Raw genomic sequence first — 26,962 nt, forward strand, 5'->3', positions numbered from 1 at the left:
CAGGAGATAAAAATCTAACCAGTCAGCATGCTGAAAGAGCTCAAGCATTTGGCTTTGGATGTCCCAGAAAAAAATCTTATGCTATTTTACTCGTAAATTCTGCTGCCACCCTAAAAACCAGAATACCTTGGGATCTAAACAGAAGCATGACCTACTAGGGAACTGACTTATATACATTGCCTATTTGTCTTACAGAAGGGTTTGCTTTCATTTTTTAATTTTGGTGTAAATTTTACTTAAAATGAATACTGCAGGTAAAATTCCCTTCTATATGTTATAGTTCCAATATTATAGCTTTCTAGGTAGTTTCTGTCTTCATTGTCTTAAAAGATCGCAACAGCTGCTTTTGGACAACTATGATTCAAAGTTGCATCAAAATGTCTGGCCAATTCTCTTAAAAACCACACTTGAGGTTTTTAAACCACACTTAAAAACCACTACTCTGCATTAAAATATGTCCTTCAAAGGGTGCCTGGGTGGCTCAGTTGGTTAAGCTCAGGTCATGATCTTGCAGTTCATGGGTTTGGGCCCATGTAGGGCTCTGTGCTGACAACTCAGAGCCTGGAGCCTGCTTTGGATTCTCCTTGCTCTCTGTTCCTCTCCCACTCATGCTCTGTCTCTCAAAAATAAACATTAAAAAATTTTTTTGTAAATGTCCTTCAAAAATAACGTTGAAATTCATAGCCAAGAGGACCATAAGGAGACATGATAACAAATAAATGTGTAGGTATCCTGGAACAGAAAAAGGACATTCAATTTTTAAAACTCCAGGATTTCTGAGTACAAGTATGGATGTCAGTTAATAATGTTATCAGCACTGGTTCATTAGTTGTAACAAATGTACCATACTAATATGTTACAAATAGGGGAAACTAGGTCCAGGGGTACATAAGAACTATAAGAACTGGGGTGCCTGGTTGGCTCAGTTGGTTGGGCGACTGACTTCGGCTCAGGTCATGATCTCGCGGTTCATGAGTTCGAGCCCTGCGTCAGGCTCTGTGCTGACAGCTCAGAGCCTGGAGCCTGCTTCAGATTCTGTGTCTCCCCCTCTCTCTGCCCCTCCGCTGCTCACACTCTGTGTCTGTCTCTCAATAATAAATAAACGTTAAAAAAAATTAAAAAAAAAAAAAAAGAACTATAAGAACAAAAGAAATGTACAAAGATATAGTATAATTTAACTATGTAAAAACATTTATGAGAAGATTGATGGGGAATAGCTAAAAATGGCATTAATTATTTTAGAAAGGGAGGATTATGAATGACTTTTTTCTCATTTTCTAGACTTCCTTTAATATTTTAACTTTTTTTAAAATTTAAAAAGTATAGGAACATTTATTACAATCTAATAAAAACTTGTGATGCCCAGTACTGGTTGCCCACCCAACATTCATTTCCCTCTTCCTCCTTTCTAACAGAAACCTAATCTTTTTCATATAGGGAACATCTCATTTTCAGCTCCAGAGGCAGATCTTCATTATTCTAATGAAATCAGGATGTGGTTCCACTGGAGACTGTTATCAATATCATGGTTGGTGGATAGGATCTCCCCCTTCCCTGTTGTATGTGATCTAGAAAGCATGTAGTCTGACCATACTGGCGGCTGTCTTCACTACCATGAAGAACCTTCTACTAGACCACTGAAGACAACAAAGGGGAACCTGACAACATCACAAAGTCACTGACTATACTGGGCCCTGGAGCTCGCAACAACCTCTGGATTCCCACTTCTGTAAAAAAATATGTTCCCTTAACGTTTAAATCATTTCAGGTCAGGGTTTTCCACCACCTGGTGGTAAAACCATCCTAACTAATATAAAGTATTTTAAAATATCTTTCATGAGAAGCAAACTTCTCCTTCTCTTCCTTCATTCTGAAACAAAAAATGTAACACACTTATTATAAAAAATAAAGTCTCAGGACTGTTCACATCATATATCTTGCAGGCATTCACTAAATATTGACAAGGTACTATTGGTTCTAGAGCATAAAAATACTACAAGTTGCTCCTTCCTTAAGCAATGTATTTCTATCTTAAAGGCACTCCCTTTATGGCTTCCATGTTGAAGCAGGCCCACAAAACATAAACCAAGTTCATTTCAACTTCATGGAATATAGCGGCAAGGCCAGGAAGCCACCCTGTCCTCCAGAGCAAATCTCTCTCCTCAATGCTATCACTGTCCTTTGTTAGATCTCCTTTCTGGCACATGCCACTTTCTAACTGTATCATAGTGCTTTGGGTACATCTCTACTTACCAGCAGATGAAAAGGGTCATCCTAAAGAGAATAAACATTATTTCTGTATCTTACTCTGAGTCTTAATCATCCTAGGTGCCTAACAGATGATGGTTTAGTGAATAAAATAAACGAATTAATGCTTTAGGGCCTGGAAAAAGGGCATCTATTCCTCCTTGAAACTCCAAAGGGAAAGCAAGAAAACTGAAGATAGTAAAAACAAACAAATAAAACCCAAAGACACGTATTTAGGTATTTTGAGTCCTTTAATAACTAGCTGCCACATTAGCAAAATTATTAATACTATCCTTTAAAAAACATCAGGAAAAATTAAAAAATGCCTGCTATTATTACTTTCATTCAAAATTGCACTTTCATCACTTATTAGTGTGGAAAATATCTTCTCTCCAATTGTAAGTTGCCAGTTTAGGAAGATAAGAAAAGGAAATAAAAGTTGTAGGGATTAGAATGGAAGAAACTTGTCATTACTCACCAATGATGTGATTACCTGCACAGAAATTCCAAAGGAAACTATGTCCAAACTATTAGAATTAATAACAGGATTTAGCAAGTGGCTGGATACAGCATTAATATACAAAAGTTAATTATAATTCTATACACCAGAACCAAAAAGTTGGAAAATGCAATTTGAAAATGCAAAAAGTTGGAAAATGTTCAGAACTTAACATTAATAACATGAAAAAACAAGTCATAAACTGTTGAGAAGATATTTTCCCTACCAATAACTGTTAAAAAGATTACTTCCTAGAATGTTTTTTAGCTCCAAATCAAATAACAGCCCAATAAAAAAATGCTGAATAAAATGAGTGGGTGAAAGTTTAATTGGATGGTCTCAAAAAAATCTCCCAAATACAATAAATTACAAGGGAAAAAAAAGTATGTTATTCTGGCAGGTACTTCCTTAGCCAAGAGATCAAGGTTAACATCACCAGTAATACATACTGACATGTACTCCCTGATGTGACACACACTGCCTTTGTGATGTCTTTCCCAACAATGCTTAATCTCAGTCTACTCATGAGAAAACATTAGACCAGCCAAACTGAAAAACATTCTACAAAATCAAAAGTGTGAAGCCATGAAAGACAAAGCTGACAAATTGTCACAAACTGGAACAACTACAGCAATATCACAACTAACTGCAATGTAGGATTCTGGACCAGTTTCTCAAACTGGAAAGGATGTTAGTGGAAAAATTTGCAAGATATGAATAAGTTCTATACTTTAATAAGTATACCAATGTTACTAATCATACCAATGTTAATTTCTTAGTTTTCATAAATGTTTTATGGTACCGTAAGGTGCTAACATAAGGAGAAGCTGGGTAAAAGTCTATAGGAACTCTGTACCATGTTTGCAATTTCTATAAATTTATCCAAACAAAAAATTAACTGTGAAAAAAATATAAAAAATATAAGGACATTTTCTAGAAGAGAAAACATAATGATCATAAAAATAGGAAAAGATGCTCAATCTCATTAGTAATTTGGAAAATATAAATTAAGATCATCAGATACCATTTTATACCCACTTGAATGGCAAAAATGGAAGAATCTAGCTATATCCAGTGCTGGTAAGAATGTGAAGAAACAGAAACTCATACTAGTAGAACTAAAAATGGGCACAGCCGCTTTGGAAAATGGTTCAGGTACAAAGTTGTTAAGTTTAACATGCACGTGGGTGTGATGTGGTCATTTTACTCTTAAGTAGAGTCTAGAAAAACTTTAGTTGGTAAGCACTGATATGTTCATAGGAGCATTATTTCTAAGAGCAAAACCTCAGTTCAACCCAAATATCCACTGCTAGATAAGTAAACTGTGGTATATTTCAGGAAATGGAAATACTACAAATTAAAATGAATGAAATACATGAATATATTTTAGAAACAATGTTAAATAAAAAAAAGCAAGTCACAGAAGCATGTAGCACGGTATTTTTGGTAAGGTTTAGAAACAAGCAAAACTAGTACTTTTAAGGATAATAAATATGGGCAAATCATAAAGAAAAGCACATGGTGATTAGCATGTTTGAGAAAGTGGTTACCTCTTGGGGAAAAAAAATAGTGGTTAGGGTACAGAAGATCATAGGACGCTTCAACAATATTGCAATGTAATTCCTAATCTGGGTACTGAGTTCATGGGTTGGTTTTAATATGAAAATTCAAAAATTACATAAGTATTACATATGTACTTTTGTTTGTGAAACATACTTTGCAATGAATGTTAACAAATATTTTAAAAACAATATTTTAGACAAATATACACCAAACCCTTAATAGTGATTATTTCTGGGGGTGAAATTCTAGAATTTTTTTTTACTTTCAGTGGTTCGTGTTTTAAATAATTTTAATAGTAAACGTATAATATGTATATATTTCAAAAAATTTTTTAAATTTTTTCTATTTTTGATATTACAATAAGTAGTTTTGAGATAGAAAGTTTTCCTCATTAATTTATTTAAAAAAAATGTTTAATGTTTATTTATTTTTGAGAGAGAGAGAGAGAGAGAGAGACAGAGCATGAGCAGGGGAGGGGCAGACAGAATCCAAAGCAGGCCCCAGGCCCTGAGCTGTCAGCACAGAGCCTGAAGCAGGGCTTGAACCCACGAATCGCGATACCATGACCTGAGCCAAAGTCACACACTTAACTGAGCCACCCAGGAGGCCCTCATTAGAGTAATTTATAAGGATTACCACGTCAATACTTCTCACTCACCAGGCTCCTCCACAAATACTGTTCCCATTCACAATCAATGATATTACAACTGCGTCCTACTGTAAAATTAATCGGGACAGTGCTGAAACAATATTCCTAACTTCCTGTAGTTAATAGGTGGGGGTTATGTGTGCACGTAAGAATTTTATATAAATTCTTATATAAATTCAGCATTAGGTCCAGGTCATGTTCAAGTGAAAAACTTACTGAAGTAAGGGACCAGCTATAGATATAAGAAATTAAGCAAGAAAGTCTCTCAAATTGGCCTCTTTGCCTTAAAGAAAATAGGGACACTGAACAGTCAACGTTAGCGTTCTAAACCATTCATCGTCCTTTCTCTATCACACATTCTTAGAGAGTTTGAGCCTTAAAACAAGGCCACACACAGGAGGCCAAGCCAGACAGTCTTGTAGTGATTATCCCTCAAATAAATGCTCTCGTGCATGCTGGCCCATGTTGGAAACTCCATGCAAACAGGTACAACGATATCAGATCCCTGAGAACCTTCAAGGGGAGCACAAATATCAGCTAGACCTGAGCCCAGAAGTTCAGTAACAGCACACAGAAAGGAAAGTGTGGCAAATACACCATGTCTTTGGCTGTATATGTTACATATTATTTTCTAAAATCAGGAGAAGAGACGTTATTTTCCATTTTTCTGGCTCATCAACATGACACAGGAGAAAACAGCAAGTAAGGAATGGGGACTTTAGGAATGTGGGCAGGTCAGTGAAAACAGACAACGGAATGTGGAAAAGAAGAAAGGCTCGAAAATACCACGTGATTTTAGGGAAGACCCTGAAGCTTGAGACTGAAGAGCCAAATGTCAATGTGAAGGGAGCAAAGAGGAGGATGCAAGCATTTAAGGACTTTAAGAGAAGGCTCACGGTAGCTAAGGTTCTCTCCTACCTTAAAATAGTATTTTCGAGAAGAGGCACTAGCAGTTGAGGATGAAGCTGACAACCACGGAAGAAGTGTTAATGACCGCACACAGCGCGAGGGAAAGAACAATTTGGCACCAAAGCCTGGCTCAGAACCACTGTCGTCCTCCACCCCTTTTGCCTCTGCTCCGCTCTGACCAGGATGCTCTCGATGTTGAAGACCCAACTTTTTCCAAAGATGGTCCTTCCAGGCCACCAGGTGGAGCCCAACAGTCACACAAAAAAAGAGCCCTTTCCTCAGCCTGATTTGCGTTTTGTCTCTCAGCCAGGGCAAGTGATACTGTGCCCCCACCCCGGAAAGGACTTAGATAAAGTCTAAGTTTCAAGTTCATAGGATTATATAACTCAGCCTCTTCTTCAGAAGAGTCTTCAAATAAAGAACATACTCTTGATCAGGTGAAATACTCCTTTCGCACAGAGGGAAAGATTAGACGGAGCTATTTTTCAATTTGCTACTCTTGTAGGCTATGCCTCAATGAAACTAATTTCTCCTGTTTTTTTTCTACCAACCTAGTTACTATCTCACTCTCCTACTAAATACAATTTAGTATAATTTAACGACCATCCCCCTAATTTAGATCTACCTTATAAGAAATTCAGTATCTGTCAAACTGAATGGAATGTTAAAGGATATTTGTTTCCAACAGTCAACAAATATATATTTCTAATTGGTAACTGGCACTTTACTGGTCAAAGCTGGGAGATGAAGATACCAGAACAGATCACCCGTCCCCCTGACCAACCACTTCCTCCTCTTCCACATGTGTCATCAATCAGAACTTCCCTTTCCCTCCCTTCATCTCACCCAGCCACTCTCTCCAATGGAAGCTGCTGTCCTTCACTCTCATTAAAATGAACAGCACCGTGACTCCTTCTCAATTCCTCTATTTCAATAGCCTCCCATTAAACCTAGACAATCCCAAGTTCAACCCTAAATTTCTCAAGCCTGCTATACCTGCACTGACCTATTTATTTTTCTTCCTCCCTTAAAGCTACCAAAGTTTGCTAGAGCAAATAACATTAACATGTCTGTTTGCTCTAGGTCAGTTCAAGTTATAGATCTTCATTTAGTCTAAAGTGCTGCCACGAAACACTACCACGTTCCTCACAGTAGCTGCTCTAAAACTTTTCCATTTTCTTCAAGATTTATCCTTAAATATTCAAGAAGAAGAACCATAACAAATCTAGAAGAGAGTGACCACAGTATCTCCATGCTATGACATCCTGGAAGGGAAGGCTGTGATTATAAACTCTAGACTTTAGGACAGGAGATTTCACAAAGGTCTGAGAAAATATAGGCATGAATTCCACTGCAGGACTTTCTAAAGGGAAAGATGCTTTAAGAGGGTTGGGAAGCTCTTAAAACTGTAAATCTGATTACATAATTACAGATCATTCCAGCGAGGAAGCCACTGTGGCTTTTTAAGTATCTTGGACAAAAGCCTAGTACTAAATAGGAAGAGTATTAAATACGTTGTGATGCATAACAAAAAGCAGTGATCCCTCAAAGCCAGCAAGGGTTCACTAAGAACGATTACCTTCAGGTTTTTGCTAGCATTATAGGATGAAGAGTACAGAAAATGTGACAGGTGTGATGTACAGAAGTAAACAAGGCTGAACTGAGGTATCTCATGACAGTTCTGGGAACAAGATGAAAAATAACTTTCTAACACCCAAAGGTCTCCAGTACTGTAATAGTCTTTGGGCTGTCCATCACAGGAGGCACCAAAGTGGCACGAGGGGTGCCAGAGAAGCAATGCTTACCCGGAAGGGGGCACCAAGATTGATGGCCTCCTTAAGGCCATTGAACCAGCCAGCAAATGTTCACTGAGTATCCTTGTCCTAAAGGAACTCATGGCCAAGTAAATAACTTACATAAGCAATTACAATACAAACAGGCCAGAGTGATAATAACAGTAGCATTACAGACTATGGGAGCACCCAGGAGGGAGGAATCAGGGAACGTTTTTCAAGTAGACAACGGAGTTAAGTTTAAAAGTGGAGTATTTCACTAAACAAATAGCAGGGAGAGGAGAAAGCCACTGCTGGGAAAGGAAGTGTGGTGTGTAAGAGTCTGGAGCTACGAACACACACAGCCAGCCTGGGAAACAGCAAGCAATGAGGCATAAGACAAGGGCATGGTAGGAGCTGAAGCTGCCCGCAGTGCACTGTGGTTCAACACCATTGTCATCTCCCCAACGACACTCAAGTCAGAGGCCTGCAAGTTCATCCACAGTTCTGTCCTTCTCATTCATGCCCCATTTCTAATTGGTGAGCACATCTAGGGGATTTCACCTCCCTTCTCTCCCCTGAATCTTGTCACTCCTTTTGCTTCCTTCACTGCAACCCATTTACTCCAGGTTCTCCCCGTCTCCTCTCTGTTAATACGACAGATTGTGAGGACTGCTTGCCTTCAGTCACGTCCCCTCCTGTCCACTCCAGACTCTCAGGCAGAGTGATCTTCCAGCAAAGGGGCTTCCGTTCTCTCAGGAACAATCCTAGATTTCTCCCTTCACCCACCTCCTCTAAACTTCCCGAAAACGACTTTATTCCTATATTCTACTTCATACGATAATTAGAGGTCAAAGACACAGGCCATTCAATCTGTTTACTTTATCCACACTTGTTCCCAGAGACTCAAGTCCCACACAGTCCCTACCAATTAGGCGGTGGGCCATGGGACCTTGGACCACTACCTCTGGTTAAAACTACTGATCAGGGCAAATACCTGTCTCAGGCTAGACCGATAAGATTTTTCTACCCTAGAAATTCTGTATCGTGACCTAGACTTCAGTATGTGACCTGCAGAGGACTGGCAGTACCACTGGGGGCTGTGTAGGCTACTGACAGGTAGCCGGCTGCTGTGTAGAGAGAGGCAGAACAATCCAGCTCACGTGCAGACAGGGGTACAGAAAAGATGCCATGTGGTGGTGGGACTTGTCAGGGTCGTTGAGAGAGCAGCTGTGATTCCTCTGCCACCTTGTGAGTTCTGAGCTCCTCGTGAGGCCTGCCTCCATTTCCTGCCCTTGGTTTTAGGAGAACCACCAGTTTCTCATACTAATTTCCACTTTTATTTAAATTAGCTCAAGGAGGATTCCATTTCTTAGAGTCAAATTAATCCTATGACACTTATGTACAGTCCCTCTGCGTTAGGCTATCGTTTCTTTGAATAAAAAAAACCATACCCTGTTTACCGTTGTACTTCTCACACAGTGACTTACACACAGTTGATCAACACCTGTCTCCTGAACTGAATTTAACTGCAGAAGAAGTAAATGACTTTGGACTTAAATAATGGGTAGCAATTACACAGACAGAAGAAGTTCAAAACTTTAACGAGCAGAGTGCAGGGGCAGGGAAGAAATTCAGAGGGAAGCCACTTTGGCTAAGCTCAGTTTTCAGGCATAGTTTCTGGGGAAGTTAACCACAAACACTCACATCCATGGCAAGTACTACCTTCACACTCCTGGTCAAAACCTGGCAAAGATGAGAGAGGAAACCCAGGCAGTCCTAGCACAGCATGTTCTGATTGGGAAGCCTTGACCTTAGTTCCTAAAGATCAGTAGTGACAGCCAGAGCGAAATGGCAAAGGCCCCCACCAGGCCCAACAGCTGCGGCCCGCACCCCTCAGGAGAGACATGGCATCTGAGGACTGTATCATGAAAACCTACCACATTTTCTTGCTTTCTTAAGATAAATTTTCTCTTCTTCACAAAGATCTTAAAAGGCATATTTACAAAATGACAAATTCTAATGTCTTTATACTAAGTTTTCCATCTAAGTATATTTTTATTTTGAGAAGTACATGATTAATATATGGCTATTATTTTAAAATGGTCTTTCTTTACATTCAGCAAATATTCTTGCTGCTTCGAAGGCTTGACTCCTTTTTCAATTGTAATTTACCCACAAGGAAAGAGTTCTTGATGAAGTAATGGCTCAGCTGTGAAAAAGGAACCTGTAAGACCATTCCAGCAATAAGAGAAACTCACATCATAAAGATTTCTTGACTACACCCATACAACTCGATAACTAAGGAAGCAGTCCAATCAAGTACACACAATGGGATATGACAGAAAGGCAGATAAAAGACAAGGCTGGATTTCCTGCTGTGATGGGAAGTCTTCCCTTTTCGCTGCCAGGCAGAGTGCAGCAGGCACAATCAACAGGGGCCAGGTGGCGCAGACTTTATCAGGCCATTTGGAGTTGATGGTGAGAAACTGGCAAGCCTCAGAGAAGGGCTAGTTAGGACTCAAGGGGTTGACGTCACTTCTGGATAATGAGTAAGGCATAAAAATGATATTGCGATCACTCCACTTAAGAGGAAAAAAAACAAAAAGAAAGTACAATTGTTTCTGAGTGGCCCTGAGATCATATTATTCACACTGATCTCCGTATCACTGAAAAAGTGACACAGGACAGTATCTCTTAAATGGCATGAGGTGTGACACATGGATTTGATTTGGCTTCCTTTGCTAGGCATAAGAGGTCCAATGAAGAGATCCAATGAAAGTGGTACATTGTGGCCATGCCTTCGGTGTTGGCCCTCATAACCACAGGACACTCCCAGAAGGGCCAGTCCCGTACAAGTCAGATGACTAACAAGCAAGTCACCAAACTGGCTTAAAACTAAGTGTGAGAACAAACTTTTCTAGCTTGTATACCTTTATTTTTATTTTGTGTGAAGCATAAACGGGGCTCCATCCATAATAAAGGGCTAAAAATATAGCTAAAATTTATCATTGTTTTTCTTTCAAAATGAATACAGTTGTAAGAAAACAGGTACAGCATTTGATCAAACAGCTGGGTCCAGCAGTTTCTTCAGATCAGAACTGTTCAATTGGCTACCCATGATGATCTCTGACTACATAATCTATATTTAAGTTAGATTGGTTCCTGACAGCTTCCATGAAAATAGGGTACCCTTTCCTACTTACGGTCAGGTAATTTAATTCTTAATGCCCTAAGTAAAACCTCCTTAGGATCAATACCAAAAAGCACATCATTAAAATATACCTTCATGTTTATAATTTAAAGCATGGAAGACTGGGGGCCTCTGAAATGCCTGGAATTTTGCATATTTTAACACTAGCGTCTAAAAGGAGGAGTCTGGTTGCTTGATGCAATAAATTCTTTGGAGTTCACAAGTACAAACAGGATTCATGACATAATAGGAAACAAGGAGAAGCTCAGAATGTGCTTATATTTTATGCCCCAAACCAAAAATAAAGTGACTGCCTGGCAATTCAAGGAACCTATAGGTGACCGGTCAAGGGGGTAGCTAAGAGCAATTTCTGAAAAACTCGGGCCCAAATATGCCAGGTACCCATGTTTTAATCAAGAAATAATAATTAAAATACACAAAAAAAGTTTACCAAAAGGCTACCTAAATCCGACTTCCATCTGGGATCTGTGGTTTTTCTTGCCAAAGGTCACCTACCCCAGGGCAAAATTGCTGTCCTCCTTCCAGTCCACGATGCGGCAGATGAACAGTGTGTTGGCATAATCTTTAGGCCGGGTCACAAAGTCCTGGGGACAGTCCTTGAGAGGCACATAAATTCTAGGCACTCGGTGGTCCGAGGGAGAAAACAGGGCATATTTCCTAAACAGTTCACTGTTCTTATCAGCCAAGAGTTTGAGAAAGCCCGTCGCTGCTCGGGAATGTTTTTTGTCCAAGATGTAAACCACCTGAAAACACCAAAGATAGAGTCAAATGTTGTTTATCTACAGCACTGGATAACGGCTGGGAGAAGTCAGCAGGATATTATTTGGTCAACTAGCTGGGCCTGCAGTTTTTCTAGGTCCAAATGAAGTGCTGCTTGCTGAGGCTCCGTGACTAAGTAATCCACGTTTAAGCTGCAACAACTTAAGGGTCCAGTGAGCATATTTATCCAATGAAAACTATGCAACACAAGGATGAATTAGATGGAAGTGTTTTTATAACTGAGACCTACGTCTCAAGGACATTCGGAAGACTCCAGAAGGGAAGTATGGCTCCAAGTATCTGCTCTGCATTACATTTTCCCCGCGTGAACACAGCAGTTGCTTTTTAAAAATGTTCTTGAATATAAACAAGGAACTGGCCTTTTGAAGCTGAAAACCTTTAAACCTTCCTTCTTTCCAACACTAAACCCACTCTCTCATTTCACCAGGCAAAGACTCAGGCTACCACATCACTACAAGGACAGACTATTTCCACCAAGAGAGAAGCATTCTTGAAGAAAGTAAATCCCCTCACCCTCACCCACCCTGGGACGTTCTTCTTCCTGAAGTGTTCCCTCCACCCCCCACGGACATTCCGCGCTTTGACCCCATTCACTGGAAGTATTCGCCAGCGTTCCACTTTGACCCCGGAGCACAGGTTCGGACAGCTGTTGAGCTGGCTGCTGCCCTTGTTCATGTCTCAGACTCCGTAAGGGCATTCAGCCTGTCCAGGGAGAACCTCCAGCCAGTCAGTGTGCCTCTCCTCTGCCCCAGGCACACCTGGCTGCCGCCCCACAAGGCACCTGTCCTCTCGTCCGGTCTCAGTCCCATGATAGGCTCTACGTTCTCCTGACTCTTCCTTCCCCCTTGGAAAACACCATTCTGTTTTGAACAAGCTCTTGTGCCCTCTGTCAAGAGTCCTTGACCTGGTCCTCGCGTGTGCTTCTCTGTCACAAGGACTCTGTCTGTCCCAGGCCCTTTGGACAAGGGTTGCTCCTTCTCCACACACAGTCCCTCAATGAGGCATCTGTGTTTTCCTGTGCTGCACAGTCACACCCAGACCATTTACTTTTCTTGCCTCGTGCATACACCTGCATCCTTTTATGGTTCAGGCTGTCCCCTTCTTGTTACTGTCATCCATGGACCTCCTAGTCACTCTGCAACACCTGGCTTACATTTCCAGGTGAATGACTCAGCCAAGATCTACCTTGTCCTTACAGCCCCTGTATCTCTTCAATGCCGGTGGCCTTCCCTTCCATTTGATTTTAGCAACTCATCCTCATGGCCTCAGCATCCTCTGGGACTGATCCAGTCCTGATGGTCTCAGACTGACCTGTCATCCGCTTCCCTTATTCTTCTGTGCCCCTCCGTGACTTCTTCACCACATCAAGACCACTAGCGCCTTAACCCTAGCCTGCTGTCTGTGTCTGTTTGCTACCTCTTAGGCCTGAATCCCTTCCTACCTCTGAGGGACACATCACGTTCTGTCACTTCTGGTCCTCTCACCACCGTCGTGAGATGCCTCACCCCTCTTGCCCTTTCCACTGCACCCCCCCTAAAAAATCCTCAATTCTGAGGCAGTTCAGCCACTGCTCTTCTCTACTCCAACACAAGCTACCGAGTCCATCAAGACAGAATTACAATGACACAGACGGATACCATTACATATTCATGTTATACAACTGTTGCTCTAATCTCAAAACCTCTAGTATTTTTTTACCTGTTCCCTGTCAGCACAATCTATAAGCCCCACTCTCTTGGTGATCCTCTCCTTCTAGGACTCCAATTATTTGAACGCTGAATCTATTGTATTGCCCACAACTTCCTGAAGCTCTGCTCATTTTTTTCAGCCTATTTTCTTTCCGTCCAGATTGGGTAAATTTTACTGATCTGTTCCCAAGTTAACTCATTTTATGCTGAATCACCTCTACTCTCCTACTGAGTTCATCCTGAAAGTATTTTATTTCTGTCTGTATCTTTTAGTTTTATAATTTCCACTTGGTTCTTTTTTTTTATAACTTCTACTTCTTTGCTGAGATTTTCTATTTTCTCATTTGTTTCAAAAGAATTTCTAATTGTTCGAAGCATCTGTTTCAAGAGAATTTCTAATTGTTTTTTGACTGATTTAAAATCACTGTCAGATAACAGTAACATCTCACTGTTGGCATCAGTTGTCTCTCTTCAGGCACGTGATAATGTCCTAGTTCTTGGTATAATGAATGACTTTCTATTGTATCCTGGACCTTTTGGATATTATAAAAGGAGATTCAAGGTCTTATTTAAATCTTTTAGAAGGCAGGCCACTGTGTCTAGATGTAGCACACGGGGCCTGGACTACTCTTGTGGGCTGTAGTTCCAATGATAATTTAATTTGCAGAGACTGCAATTCTCTTTTTATTCTTCTCCTTTTTCTTTTCTTGAGAGAAAAAGAGATGCAGAGTCAGAGGGAGTGAGAATCTTAAGCAGGCTCCACGCCCAGCACTGAGCCCGACGCATGGATCAATCCCACGACCACGATGACCTGAGCTGAAATCAAGAGTGGGATGCTTAAGCGACTGAGCCACCCAGGCGTCCCTTTGCAGTACTATTTTGGTATGTTTCGTTGGCATGGAACCAGTGGGGCTCTGGCAGGTCTCTGCTGGTACTGCCTGAGGGCATGGAAAGAACTTAGGGCTGGCCACCTGGACTCTCTAATATGGATTAAGAACAAATCCTAATCTGTGTCCATGCAGAGACAAAGAAATGTCCCATTTACAATTTTTGTTGCGGTAGGACCCCCTTTACCAGTGCCACCTGACCACCCAGTGTCCCTGGGTAGGAAAATGGCATCTCAAACCCATGAGATAAATGAGGATAAAGGTTTCCTGGACCACACACCTGCTGTGGCAGGATCTCCTTTAATGGTGTTCTCCAGCCATCTGCTAGCCCGGAATGGGGGGCAGGGAGGAGGGAAACCTCAGGCCCAAAGAGACAAAGAGGCTTCCGGGGCCGGGCCACTTCTTTGGCAGAACCCCCATGCCAGAGCCACCCAATGTCCGGTGTCTCTTGGTCTTCTTGGGAGAGAAGTCTCAGGTGTGGCAGGGAAGGGGAGCCTTTGTCCTGGCCACTTATTGTCAGCAAGGCTCCTACTCAATCCCTCTTACAGGTACTGCCAGGACCGCCTGGTGTTGCTGGAGGGACTCCTGCTAGATCTGAGTGAGGAGCGAGTCTGCCTGGGCCACCTTCTGTTGCCAAGTTAGATCCAGAAACACTGGGCCCAGTGTCCTTCTGTTGGTGGAGGGGTTGTAAAGTTCTCTGCTGCCACGTTGTTCTCTAGTCTTCGAGGCCCTGACTAGCCTGCCTTCCTCTCTTCACCTTTCAGAATTCATCTAGGGTTGCCTCTCGTTATTTGCCAGGGTTTATAGTAACACTAGTGGGAAGGAGCAAGGAGAAACAAGTCTATGCCACCTTGTCTGAACTAGAAGTCCTTGCTTCTTGTTTTAATATCTGACAGCATGGGAAATGTATGAAGCAGTTTGACATCAGTTGTGATTCATACATCAGCTGTACTAGAAATAACCTGACCACAGCATAAGCTTTACATCCAAGTGCTGTTTTGCCTTGTGATTTTAGATTGAGTTCACGGAGAAACTATCCCCCCCAAACAAACCAACCCAGCAAGAGAGAGGGTACCACTGGGGGCAGCAGCAAATTGCAGAACGCACGTTCCATCTACAGAGGGCTGCCTCTACTCAGCTCCGACTACAGTCATGTAAGAACATGGCCTGGTGTTGCCGGATGTTTTGTTTCGTCAAGAGAAGCCAGAAGTCTGATTTTTTCAGTAAGCTACTTGGTCAAAATTTTTAAATACTGCACGAGTCAAACAAAACACAGGTTCGTAAGCTGGATCCAGCCCACAGGTTTTCGATTCATTATGACGTTCCATACCTAGCGTGTTGCCTGTTACACGGTTAGTGTTCAAAATGCTTATTAAAATAGCGGGGCAGGCAGTTGAGGGTAACATATACGTGACGTAATTTAGAAATTTCCTCAGGTCAATATGCAAGAAATACCATCCTAACCGATTTGCTAGGTTGAGTGGCAACACCACCACCACAGGCTAAATGTGCTGAAGGATGCCCCTGGTGGAGAAAGCCTCGTGCTTACTACCACTCACTGAACCACCTGTTCCACCATGAGCTGTCTGCATAGTTAGGGGCAGCCGTGGTTGATCCCATACCTGAATATGCCACCAGCATATATAATTGAAAACTAAAATTGAATTATGCAAAGCAACAAAGATAGGATACAAAAGCAATTTTTTGTGTCTATAATAAATTAAATACTTGAGAAAAACGAAAAAGGACACTAAAAACTTGCTTTTGAATGAGATATGGACACGACAACATTAAAAAATATGGAGCAAAAAAACTGAGAATCTAGAAGGAGTCTACATTCATATTGCTTCACTAGAGCCTAAATCCTCATTCCACTTCACATAACCCAAACTGGAAATCAAAGATGTCACATTACAAGTGTGGTTTAAGCAGAAAAAGATAACATAAAACTTCAATAAACAAACCCACGCACAAAGAAAACACTTTGGACCTTCATCCAAACACAGACAAATCAACACATACATATATACTTAAAGTTATAAAAAACATTAGCTTTTTATGACTCCTTGCTTCCACTGACTTTTCGGATTAACTGACCAACTAGAGTCCTAACTGAATCATATGAGAGACCTTTGATAGGTAGCTCAGGTGACAGTCATTTGGACAAGTGCAGAAAATCTGTATGCAATGACCTTTGCTGATCTTTGCAGAGACTTCTCTGATAAAACTCTTGTGTCCTGTGACATGGAGGTGCTCTCATCTTTTGTGACGGGGGCATCGGCATCTTCTTTTCCTAAATTAAGGAGAGAGTGAAAAAGAGAGAAAGGAACCAGTTAGATGCATATCTATTAGGCATACGGAGTCGCGGAGTTTTTAAATCCAGAGCACCATTTACTCTCAACTACTCATTTTACAGAAAAGGAAACCCAGGCCCACGGTGGTAAAGGGTCTTAGCTAAGGTCAGCCACATCACCAACCTGCATGAATGCTCTTACTCAGCAGGCCACATTTGATCTATTTAATGTTATTCATATGCTAAGTGTCATATAAGCGGGAGTGTCAAACTATGTTGACTTGAACTAAATCAGCTGTGTCAAAATGCCAAACAAACTAGATGTGAAATACTGCCCCAGCCCACGATGAACAGAGATAGGTTAATTTATTATGCACATCTGCTGAAATCAAAATAAATGTTAACTTTTAAAACTACTTTGATACCAGCCATAACAAACAAAATGGTGGAAAATAGATTATATTTATTAAATAAATAAATAAATAAGCCAACCCTAATTTTCCTGGCTTTTCTTAGTGACATTATATAAAGAGTAAAGTATTTAAAGGCTTTTAATGTTTAATTTCCTTTCTTAAGAAACTTATAAAATGCACATTCACCCAAGAAACTGAAACCACATCTCCCCAATAAAAAGAGAGTTAGGCTCTGTACCAGAAGTATTAAAACCACTCATGAACAAATGCAGCAAATTACACACTTCTGAACATTTAATATCTTGCATTTTCATGTGTTACTTTGGAGTTCCCCCACTAAATATCTTATCCAACCATACTGGAGTTTCTAGATTCTAGGGGTCACAACAAATTCATGTGGGACCCACTGCAGATAGCTAAGAGGGACTTGCACTTATCATTTAGACATTACCAGGGCCAAAATAAATAAATAAATAAATCCTTTTCAGGGCTGGGTGGTTCTTAGCAAAGGCTCAACTTAAGGCCAATTGTTAGCATTCTGGGCATACTCTGGAAACACTGACATGATCTGACCTTAAGAATGATCATCTTAATCAGCTTAACGATCAGCTTAATGATCAGCTTAAATGATCAGCTTTTCCATCTATGCTGAAATATACCTACCATAGTGCCCACTGAAAGCAGAATTCTCATTGTTTTCTAAAAAGAAAAAACAAACGAAAACTTTCCCATTGTGGATCACCCTGTCCATCAGTAAAAGAGAATATTTACCTTTTATTTTAGACCATAGTTCAGGATTACAAGATCATTAGATGTTCCCAGAACAACATCTTTTATATTCTTGGGGACAAAAAGAAAACACACACACACACACACACACACACACACACACAAATTGTTGATATGTTCCATAACATATCTTGCCAATGTGTTTTGCAGAACAAGGTCATTCAAGAAAGATTAAGAGGTTGGGACTACCAACAAACCAGTACACTCTACCTAGATATCTGCTATCTGAGTTAATAGTCTCAAGAGTTGGCAATCAAGACAAGGTAGTGAGGGGTCTTCTCAGGCAGCCCAAATCCTGGGCATGCAACTTTCTGTCATAGTCGCTGATGCTTCCAACTTAAAATGACTGTTGCCTTATATTCCACCCCAACAACAAGAAAGTCTTCTGTTCCAAAGGTTATGCCAGGTTGCATCCAGAGAAAGAAGGCAAGCCATGGAAGTGAGCCCAATCATGATTTTCAGATACCACCCCTGAACATGACCTTTTCAGGTTCTGTGTTCATAAGGAAGTCCTGACAGAAATAAAACTTTGTTCAAAGATGCATTCTAATAAATTAAACTGAAGTTTATAGCCCTGCAGGAGAGCATCACAGATACGTTCAATGAATGTGAAGAAACGCAATGCCAGGTTAGAAGAAAGGTGAATCACCTTAATAGGTTTCCAACAACTACGTCTTGCTACGCTAAATAGCAAAGTTGTCAGTTTAATGAGAGAACCTACTGCATTGTTTAATCACAAGATTCTTCATTTATTCCATGTGTATTTATTGAGCAAGGGGCATTAAGGATTCAGTGGTGAATAAAAGAAATATGGTTCCAGCCTCTACAGAACATTTAATGTATGAGTGATATTCGATAAATAACCACTCGATAAATACAAAGTTATAAACTGTGATAAAGGCTAAGAAGGAAAGAACAGTTCCAAGGAGGAAGAATCCTCCCCATATGCAATTTAGACAAAGGGGTCAGGGAAAGGCCCTGTGTGGAAGTGACATTTAAGCTGAGACCTGAGGATGGTGCGTACAGGAGTGAAGAAGGGGACAGAAAACCCCAGGTAGGAAATGGCACTTGGGAAGAGGCAGACAGAGGTGGGAAGTTCTGGCACAAACAAGGAACAGAAAGAAGACCGTGGAGCCAGAATGGAGCAAGCCCAAGAATGAGCATGGCAAGGGATGAGAATGAGAGGTAGCAAGAGTCAAGTCAGCTGGGGTCTTCTAGGATTTAAGCATCCTGAATTGAAACCTAAATACGGTGGGAAACTGGCTAAGGATTTTGCACAAGATGACACTGCCCAAGGTGCAGTTCAAGAAAGCTAAGAGTGGAACTAGGAAGGCCAGTTAAGAGCTACCACAGCAGTCCAGACAGGCGAGGATAGTACTATGATGCAGGTACTGCAGATGGAATGAAAAAGAACCACCTAAGACATATTTTGGAGTGGAACCAATAGATTTTGATGGCCACCAGATATCATTAACTATGAGAAGTGAAGGACTATTTCCAGCTTTCTGACATCGGCAGCTAGGTTGATAGAGACATCAACCCGGTACAAGAGACATTTCCCTGGTACAGGAAAGACTAGAGGAGTAATTTCTCCATGAAGAAATTACTAGAATAGGACAGGCTGGTAGTGCTCACAAGGGTAAAGGTTTTGCATCCCCATGGCCTTCAGTTTTGTCATACTGAAGGCAGACGTGGCCCATGCATTTTGTGGTCCCTTCTAGTTAAAAAAATTCTAGAAACTAGTGACTACCAAAATTCTTCATCTAAAAGAGAGATTTTTCTAAGAAATAGATATAGTACACTAAAAATAGCCCCCAAGAAATACTCTAGGAAGAAAAAGTCTAATCTCTTTCTATAGATAATCTGAAGCTTCTATTTTAAACATTTAAAAAATAAAAATGCCATGGCTTGGTGGGGTTGGCATTGCCACTTGACATCTATCAAGTGCAAACCCAACACCTGGTTTTGGTAAGAAAAATGGTCCTGATTTGGTCTTCTCATACATAAACAACAAACTGACAAGTCTGATGATAGTTAATGTTTTACAAACACATCAAAAGGTTTTCAGATGACTTAACTATAATGCCAAGTGGGGCAATGTGAAGAAAAAGGCAAGGAACTGGGCAAAAGGAGTTTCAATGTATCCATTTAAACAAGTGACAAACTGGCAGACCCAATCTTTTGTCATCTCTTGACAAAGGGCCACAGAAATTTACTATTTCCAACAAGAACTCAGTGAAAACTGTGATATGTATGAAATATGAAAATATTTCCCTTCAGATCTCTCAAAATCAAACAACCAGGGAAACTTATTTTATGGGCCCCTCTCCCCATGGAAACCTAGAAGCAGCAGGACAAGTCCTCCCAGGGGCAAGGAAACATTCATGTTATAATCATTTGCTATGCTGCAAGTTTGCCAGGGATGACATTGATAGTCGTCCCAGGACTCACATCCAGATCTTGCCAAGCCAAAGCTCAGGGGCACCGATGAGTTCCCTCCTTCACAAATTGCAGCCCAACCAAGTCTCTCACTCTGAAATAAAGCTAATGAACTGAGTGGTGCCAGTTTTCACAGCATGTTCACACACATTACCTCATTTGCTCCACACCACAACTTCATTTTAGTTTCATCAAGGACACGGGAGTGATGAAGAGGCAGGGCCAGTCGCTGATGTGCAGGGATCCTGGTGCTGACTGTGGTGACCAGTTCTCCATACAAGCAAGAATCAGAACATCATGGGAAGAGCCATGAAAACCTACATCAAGATATTTAACTAGCTGGAACCAACTGAAATGCTGAAGTCAACCCAGTGAAGGTCTTGAACATCTGCGGAATATCAGGCACTGCAAATGGCCCTGTCTCTGTCCTCTGAGAGCTAATATGCTAGAAATGAGACAAAGATTCAAATAGTGAAAGTACATGGTGCTGGTATCTACTGGTGAGCAGTGTGCCCAAAGGCAGTGAGAAGGGAGCCAGGCAGCTTGACAGTAAACCTGAGTGAAACTGGCAAGACTGAGTAGGAGCTAGTTAGATGGATGGGCATAGGGAGCATTCCAGAGAGGAAGAGAACATGCGCAAAGACACACAATCAAGAATAAATTGAGAAGGAGGAAGTTTCTACGTATCTAAACAAGTTGCAGGAATCAGACCACAGAAGGCTTTATGTGATATGCTGAAGGGTATGTATTTTATGTTATAGAAATGAAAAGTTATTGAAAATTTTGACAGTAATATAATCAAAGTTATATTTGATGAGAGATCAATGGTCAGTCTGTTGCTCCTTTGATGCGAATCTGTCATTTTCTCTAGCTGCTTTTATGATTTTCTCTTTGCCTTTGGTTTTCTTGGTAGTTCCTCTTGATGTACCTAAGTCTGGATTTTCAAAAAATTCTACTTGTAATCACGGGTCGTCTTAAATCTGTGATTTGGTATCTCACCTGTTATGGAACATTTCAGCTACTACCTTTAAATTTCATTTTGCTTATTTCTTTCATTCATCTCCTTCTTGGAAGGAGCTTTAACTTATTTAGACCCTCCTCTTCTGTGTTTTCTATTTGTCTCCCCATGCTATACTCTCTGGATAATTTTTTCTTACTGCCTTCCACTTTGTTAATTTTCTCTTCAGCTTCATCCAGTCTTCTGTTAAATTTGTCCATTGAGGCATTGTTCTTTAAACTATGTAATCAAAAACACTATACTTTTCCTCATCCACTGAGTTAATTTCATTATAGTTATGTTTGTCTCTAGAATTTTTATTTGGTTTCTTTTCCAATTTGTTTTGCCACATTTCATGGTTTCCTACTTTTTGTAGATAGGTTCAAGCTTATCTTTTATTATTTCTTTAAATACAGTAGTTTTTTACAGATGGTGATGATTCCATTATCTGTTGACATTTATGAAGGGCTGTTTCTATTGTTTATGGTTGTTGACAGTTCTTGCCATTGGAGTATGGTTTCCTTGGGTGCCTGGTTATATTTATGCACTGATCACTGAATAATTTGAGGCCTAGGTTGAAGAAACCTCCCTTTGGAAAGAACTTCCACTTGGTTTTGCCAGATACCTGCAAGCATACCAGCCCTAGAGCCGATTCAAGATTGGTGATTCCTTGGTTGACCCAGTCAGTTTGAAGCCAGACTGTAATTCCACCTGTGAGCTGGTACATTTCAGGTCTACCCTCACCCACATGGTGTAGCCCTTTGATGTCCCACCTTCTTGTGAGACCCCAGCTGCTTTATTTCTGTTCCCCACCACTGCTGGTCAAATCTGCAGTTATTGCCTGGGTTCCCCATTCCAGTTTTAACCTGGTAATGCTTGTTAGCTCTTTAATGCTCTAAGTTTTAGGGGTTTTTTTTTTCACTTTATTCAAATATTTTTAGTTTCTTCAGTGGGCAGAAATGTGTCTTAATAACAGCTCACCATTACTATTAACAGAAAGTCCCTGGGATTTGTATTTTACAAGTATTTTTCAGGTAGCAGTGTAGAGCATGGTTAGGGACACTGATGGGGTGAGAACAGGGGAGGGGGCAGTGGTGATCTATGCAGGAAACACAACAGGGAGGCAGTAAGGAAGCTCCTGTGATCGTGCCTAATGTTACATAAGACAGAAGCACAAGGGGTGAGAGAAGAGGCCGGTACTCTCACACTTTTTTTCTCAGCAACTCCATGAAGGAAGTATTACTATTTTGATTTTTAGAGACTAGTAATCAGCAGTTCAAAGGTAAAGTAACTTCTCCAAGGGTTCATTCAAGAAAATGGTTAGTAGAGGGTGAGTCAGGACCCAGTATGACTCCAAGTCCAGCCACCACAGTTGAATGAGATCTGGAAGAAAGATAGGTACATGTGGGTGGGTTCCAATGAGGAGGGGAGGGTTGCCAAAAATTTTATAATTCAGTTATAGATAGACATTGATGCCAAGTGATAAACAGCTCTCCATATAATTTTACTGCTTCCACCCATACAGATGATAGAGTAGTTAAAAGCATGAGCTTTGAAGTCACAAGACCTAAATTCAAACCTAGGTCCTGTGACCTTAAACTATGTGGCTTTGAAAGAGTTACTCCTTCTTTCTGAATTTCCTTCTTAGTAAATCAGGAACAGTTTCCATGATTTATGTTTATAGGTAGTGCCCTGGCACAAAGTACAATAACAAAAACAGAGATGTTAGATACTATTAATATATTGTTGTTGTTGATATTATTATTATTATTATTATGAGCTGTGGCAATGAGTTTGGAGTGAATACAACCCTGCTATCCTGGACACAAAAGACTGCACATGACTGGTGTACAGGACGATGGCAACATTATAAAATGGGCCACATTTCCTCTGTAAAATGTAACCAATCTTACAGGGTTAATGGGAAAACTAAATGAAATTAATGTGTGTAAAAGTGCTATAGTGGCTAGAATACAGTACACACTAATTGCTATACAATATATATTTGCATTACATACACTGTTCTGTACGCTTGGTGCTTTCAATGTGCAGTAAGGGGAGACAAGAGCTGGCGCTATGCAGGCAGACAGAGGCCAGGTCAACATGAGGAAGTGTGGATTTATCCCAAAGGCAATGAAGAGCTATAGAAAAAAGTAGGCGGGAGACTAACACGACTTATGCTTTCAGAGGCTCACATTGGTTGCTCACATTGGTTGCTAAATCTGCTATGCAGATTTAGGAGAAATGAGACTGGAGACAGAGAAGCCAGTTGTTAGCTGGTGACTGCAATCAATCAGACAGTGGCAGAGGGGGTCGAGGGTTCTATATAGAGAGGTACTTACAAGGCAAGATTGACATGATTATTTGGATGCTAGCGGGGAGCTGAGGGAGGGAGGTCATATGGGGCAGAGTAAGAAATGGGGAAAGCTGCTTTAATTCCGTAAACAGAAGTTCTCAGAGTAGAGGTCCCGGACCAGCAGCAGCAGCATCACCTGGGAACTCTTGGAAATGCAAGTTCTCAGGTCCCGCCCAGATCTACTGATTCAGGACCTGGGGGCAGGGAGTGGGGACAGCAGTCTGTTAGTACAAGCTCCCCAGGGGTTTCTGATTCTGACTCACACTAAAGTGTATGAGCCATGCTACAGACAAATGGGCTATGAGCCACCACAGGAAGAGCATCCACAGGCAACCAGGAGGCGATGGAAGTTCGGTTGGGACTTAGTGAGTCTGAGGTGATCTGATGCTTAAGAGAGAGTCTGGGCTGGAGACGGAAATGAGGGTGTCCCCCGTGTACCGAGGGCAAATGGAGAAGTGCGCTGGCCTCTTCGGAAATGGGTCCAATTAGAAGGGTCAAAGCAGGGAGAAACACCAATATTTAAGAAAGCAGAAGTAGAAAAGCCTGCAAGGAAACTGAGGTATGGTCAGGGAAGTAGGAGAAAAATCAGGCTAATGTGGGTGAGAGAAGAAACACAAAACAAACAAAACAAAACAAAATCAAGCATTTTAACAGGGAAAGGATGGTCAGCAGAGTGGCCTTAGTAACGAAGTCACAGGCAACCCCAGTAAGACTAATGTGAAAGAAGGAAACACAGTGAAGTCAGAATGCCGTGCGCAGGGAACTAAATGAAAGGTAAACTGAGGAGATGAGGGTGTGGACCAGGCTCCGGAAGTCTGACCACAAAGAAGTGGAATAATACAGGGTGGTAGCTGTAGGGGTAGAGAGAAATTACAACATGGTTGCTGTTTTATTTTTTTAAGATAAGGGAGTCTCGGTCACAGTTAATTGCTGATGGGAAGGAACCACTACAGAAGGTGTGGTTGAAGAGGCCACAATTAGGAACAGGAGGGGGCCCTGGGCAGGAAGGGATGGGATCCAGAACCAAGGGAAAAAGATTAGCTTCAGGCAGCTTCAGGCAGCAGGACAGGATGCCACCTTCTCTGTAAATGGAGGAGGGGACAAGCCATCTGTAAATACGGTGGCTGAAAGCTGAGAGGGACCGTGGGGGGTGGGCAGCTTTTGTTTTCTCTGAAACATGTAAGCCAAACTCCTCTGCTGAAAAGGGCTAGAGGAAGTGGAGGGTATCCACTACCTTCCAAGCTGGGCTCCACAATTCCAGCGGAGGATCAAATGCAAATGGCATCCCCAAACAGTGGCCCTGAACATGCCAGGCACTGTGCTCTGTGCATTCAAAATAAAACTAGGAACTCGCTATTAAAGCACCTACTGCACACATCTGGCACTGTGCTAGGTGATTTACATACACCACCACATTTAGTATTCTCCAATAATCCAATGAGGTAGGTGGGTATTATCATGCCAATTGCAGACAGAAGAGAAATGAGGCTCACAAAGATCAAGTAACAGGCTTGCCCATGGATACCAGCTGGGAAGTGGCAAGGGCAGGATTCGAACTTAAGTGTCATGAATGCTGGCACCTCGTGCTCTTCCCATGATGCCATACAACCTTCAGGATCCTCACAGGATTGATGGAAGTGAGAACAGAAAAGAAAACATGATTTTGAGAGATCTGCCTGAGTGATAAGACACTGGGAGAAGTCAATCAACTCTGTTTGGGGCAAATTTTGAGTTTGGGATGACAATGGGATATAATTATGACAATATCCTCTACCCTAGCGGGAGATATGGTTCTACATCTTGGGGTAGAGGCTGGGAACATCAATTAGATGATAATGTCTGAGAGCAGACAGATGGGTAGAGGCTGGGGAAGGAAGGACTTAACAAATTAAGAGTAAGAGGAAGAACAGATGAACAAAAGGAAAGTTAACACTCAAGCATTAGGAGGGGGAAAACCCCCTCACTACCAATTTTTCTATATTGTTCTCATCTGCGGAAGGGTGAGAGGTTAAGAAAAGAGGTACTCATCATGGCAGGATTTGGTCACCCTCCATATCAGGCTGACCATGCAGATGCCTTCAGGTTCCTGAGTTGGAGCCAAAACGTTAGATAGTGTGGCTTTCAGGCCCAAACCTGAGTTTCTCACAGGGCCATCTTCTCAGATGGAGCTCTGCACGGATTCCCATTCCAGCTGTGAACTGTATTAATTACATCATCAACACTCTCCTGCTTTTCCCCAAGCACTCTCTGCTCCAAATCTTTCTCTTGCCCAGGAGAAACCACTTTAAAATTTTTCTCTACTAAAGCTTTAATTGGCTTTTAGTTTCATGGCTCCCCAAAGACCCAAAATGTAGGCACACAATGTAGCTGGCTTTAACTTACTAATTCTGCATCTTTCCCAGCAGACGGATGATTCCTTCAAGTTTAAGCTGACTTTCATCCGAGGTTTTCTTAAAGGGGACAACCTTTCCATCTGATTATAATGTGACCATTTCAACACGAGAAACACAGTGTTTACTAAAATCAAACTGGTGTTTATTTACTCGACCTCTAAGGTCCATCAAAACTTCAAGAAATGAAAAAGGTGCTAAGTTATCTTGGAGGGTTAAGTGGAGACTGGCCTCAAACATGGGAAGCTAGACTAGATGAGTTTTGCTGTTTTCTGAGTCTTCAGTCCCACATATATCAAACATATATCTCTCTTATGCTCCAAGCCTCTTAAAGTACATGAGATATTTTATCCTACTGAACATCTCTCAGATATTCCCTACTGAATGGAAATAATAAGATCCAGCCCACTGCTCGGGCAAAAGGGAAAGAATTAAAATGCTGCTTCTCCAAGAGCCAGTCATCTTTATCAATTCACTTGCTGTGACCTAAAAAAGGCATGATCACAAAGTGATCATTAATAGGCAAAAGAAAACAGTTTGAAGAAGAAGTTGATTTTTACAGACTGCCTCATTATCTGAGATCCATCAGACCCCCTAGGAAACAGAACAATGCACCACTCAAAAACAGCTAATGTTTGAAGCATCTCTGATGGAAAATTGTTTCTCCTTAATAAGGTAACAAGCTCTAACTCTAAATGCAAATCAGACTAATGTGGATCACCCCAGCCAGGTTATATAGACATGAATGAGTCATTGCTTTTGATGCCAAATCGGTGAATCTGAAGGTTTTATAATGGATCCTGTGTGGCTGCTGTGGACCCAAAGAACTCAGGTGTTAAGCAGGAGAGGGACCTTGGTCCTTCATCGGTTTCGAAGAAGGAAAAAAAAGGGGTCTTTTGCAGAACTTTTGCTTAATGTAAGACTCAGTTCTCAGAGTTGCAAGGGGATGAAAGATAAGCAAAAACAGTTACATAAGGGGAGAAAAGAAAATATCCAACCATAATAAGATCAGTAATGGAACACAGACTGAAAAAAAAGCAGCTATGAAGAAGAATCACAGAAGGGAAACATTGCACA

At 41.2% G+C, this 26,962-nt stretch overlaps 1 protein-coding gene across 6 annotated transcripts in view; it reads right to left on the minus strand.

Moving 5' to 3' along the window:
- DIS3L2 (DIS3 like 3'-5' exoribonuclease 2) overlaps positions 1 to 26,962 on the minus strand; it is a 348,754-nt gene that overhangs the window by 179,392 nt on the left and 142,400 nt on the right. For all 6 annotated transcript variants that reach the window (XM_060624145.2, XM_060624139.2, XM_060624140.2 and 3 more), the window contains 2 exons: positions 16,401 to 16,501; positions 11,349 to 11,596 (listed from right to left, as the gene is read on the minus strand). In XM_060624145.2, the coding sequence (XP_060480128.2) occupies positions 11,349 to 11,596; positions 16,401 to 16,501 (349 nt within the window). The remainder of the gene's footprint in view (positions 1 to 11,348; positions 11,597 to 16,400; positions 16,502 to 26,962) is intronic.

This window comes from Panthera onca, chromosome C1 (assembly GCF_046562875.1).
Source record: "Panthera onca isolate mPanOnc1 chromosome C1, mPanOnc1 haplotype 2, whole genome shotgun sequence".
Taxonomy (NCBI): Eukaryota; Metazoa; Chordata; class Mammalia; order Carnivora; family Felidae; genus Panthera; species Panthera onca.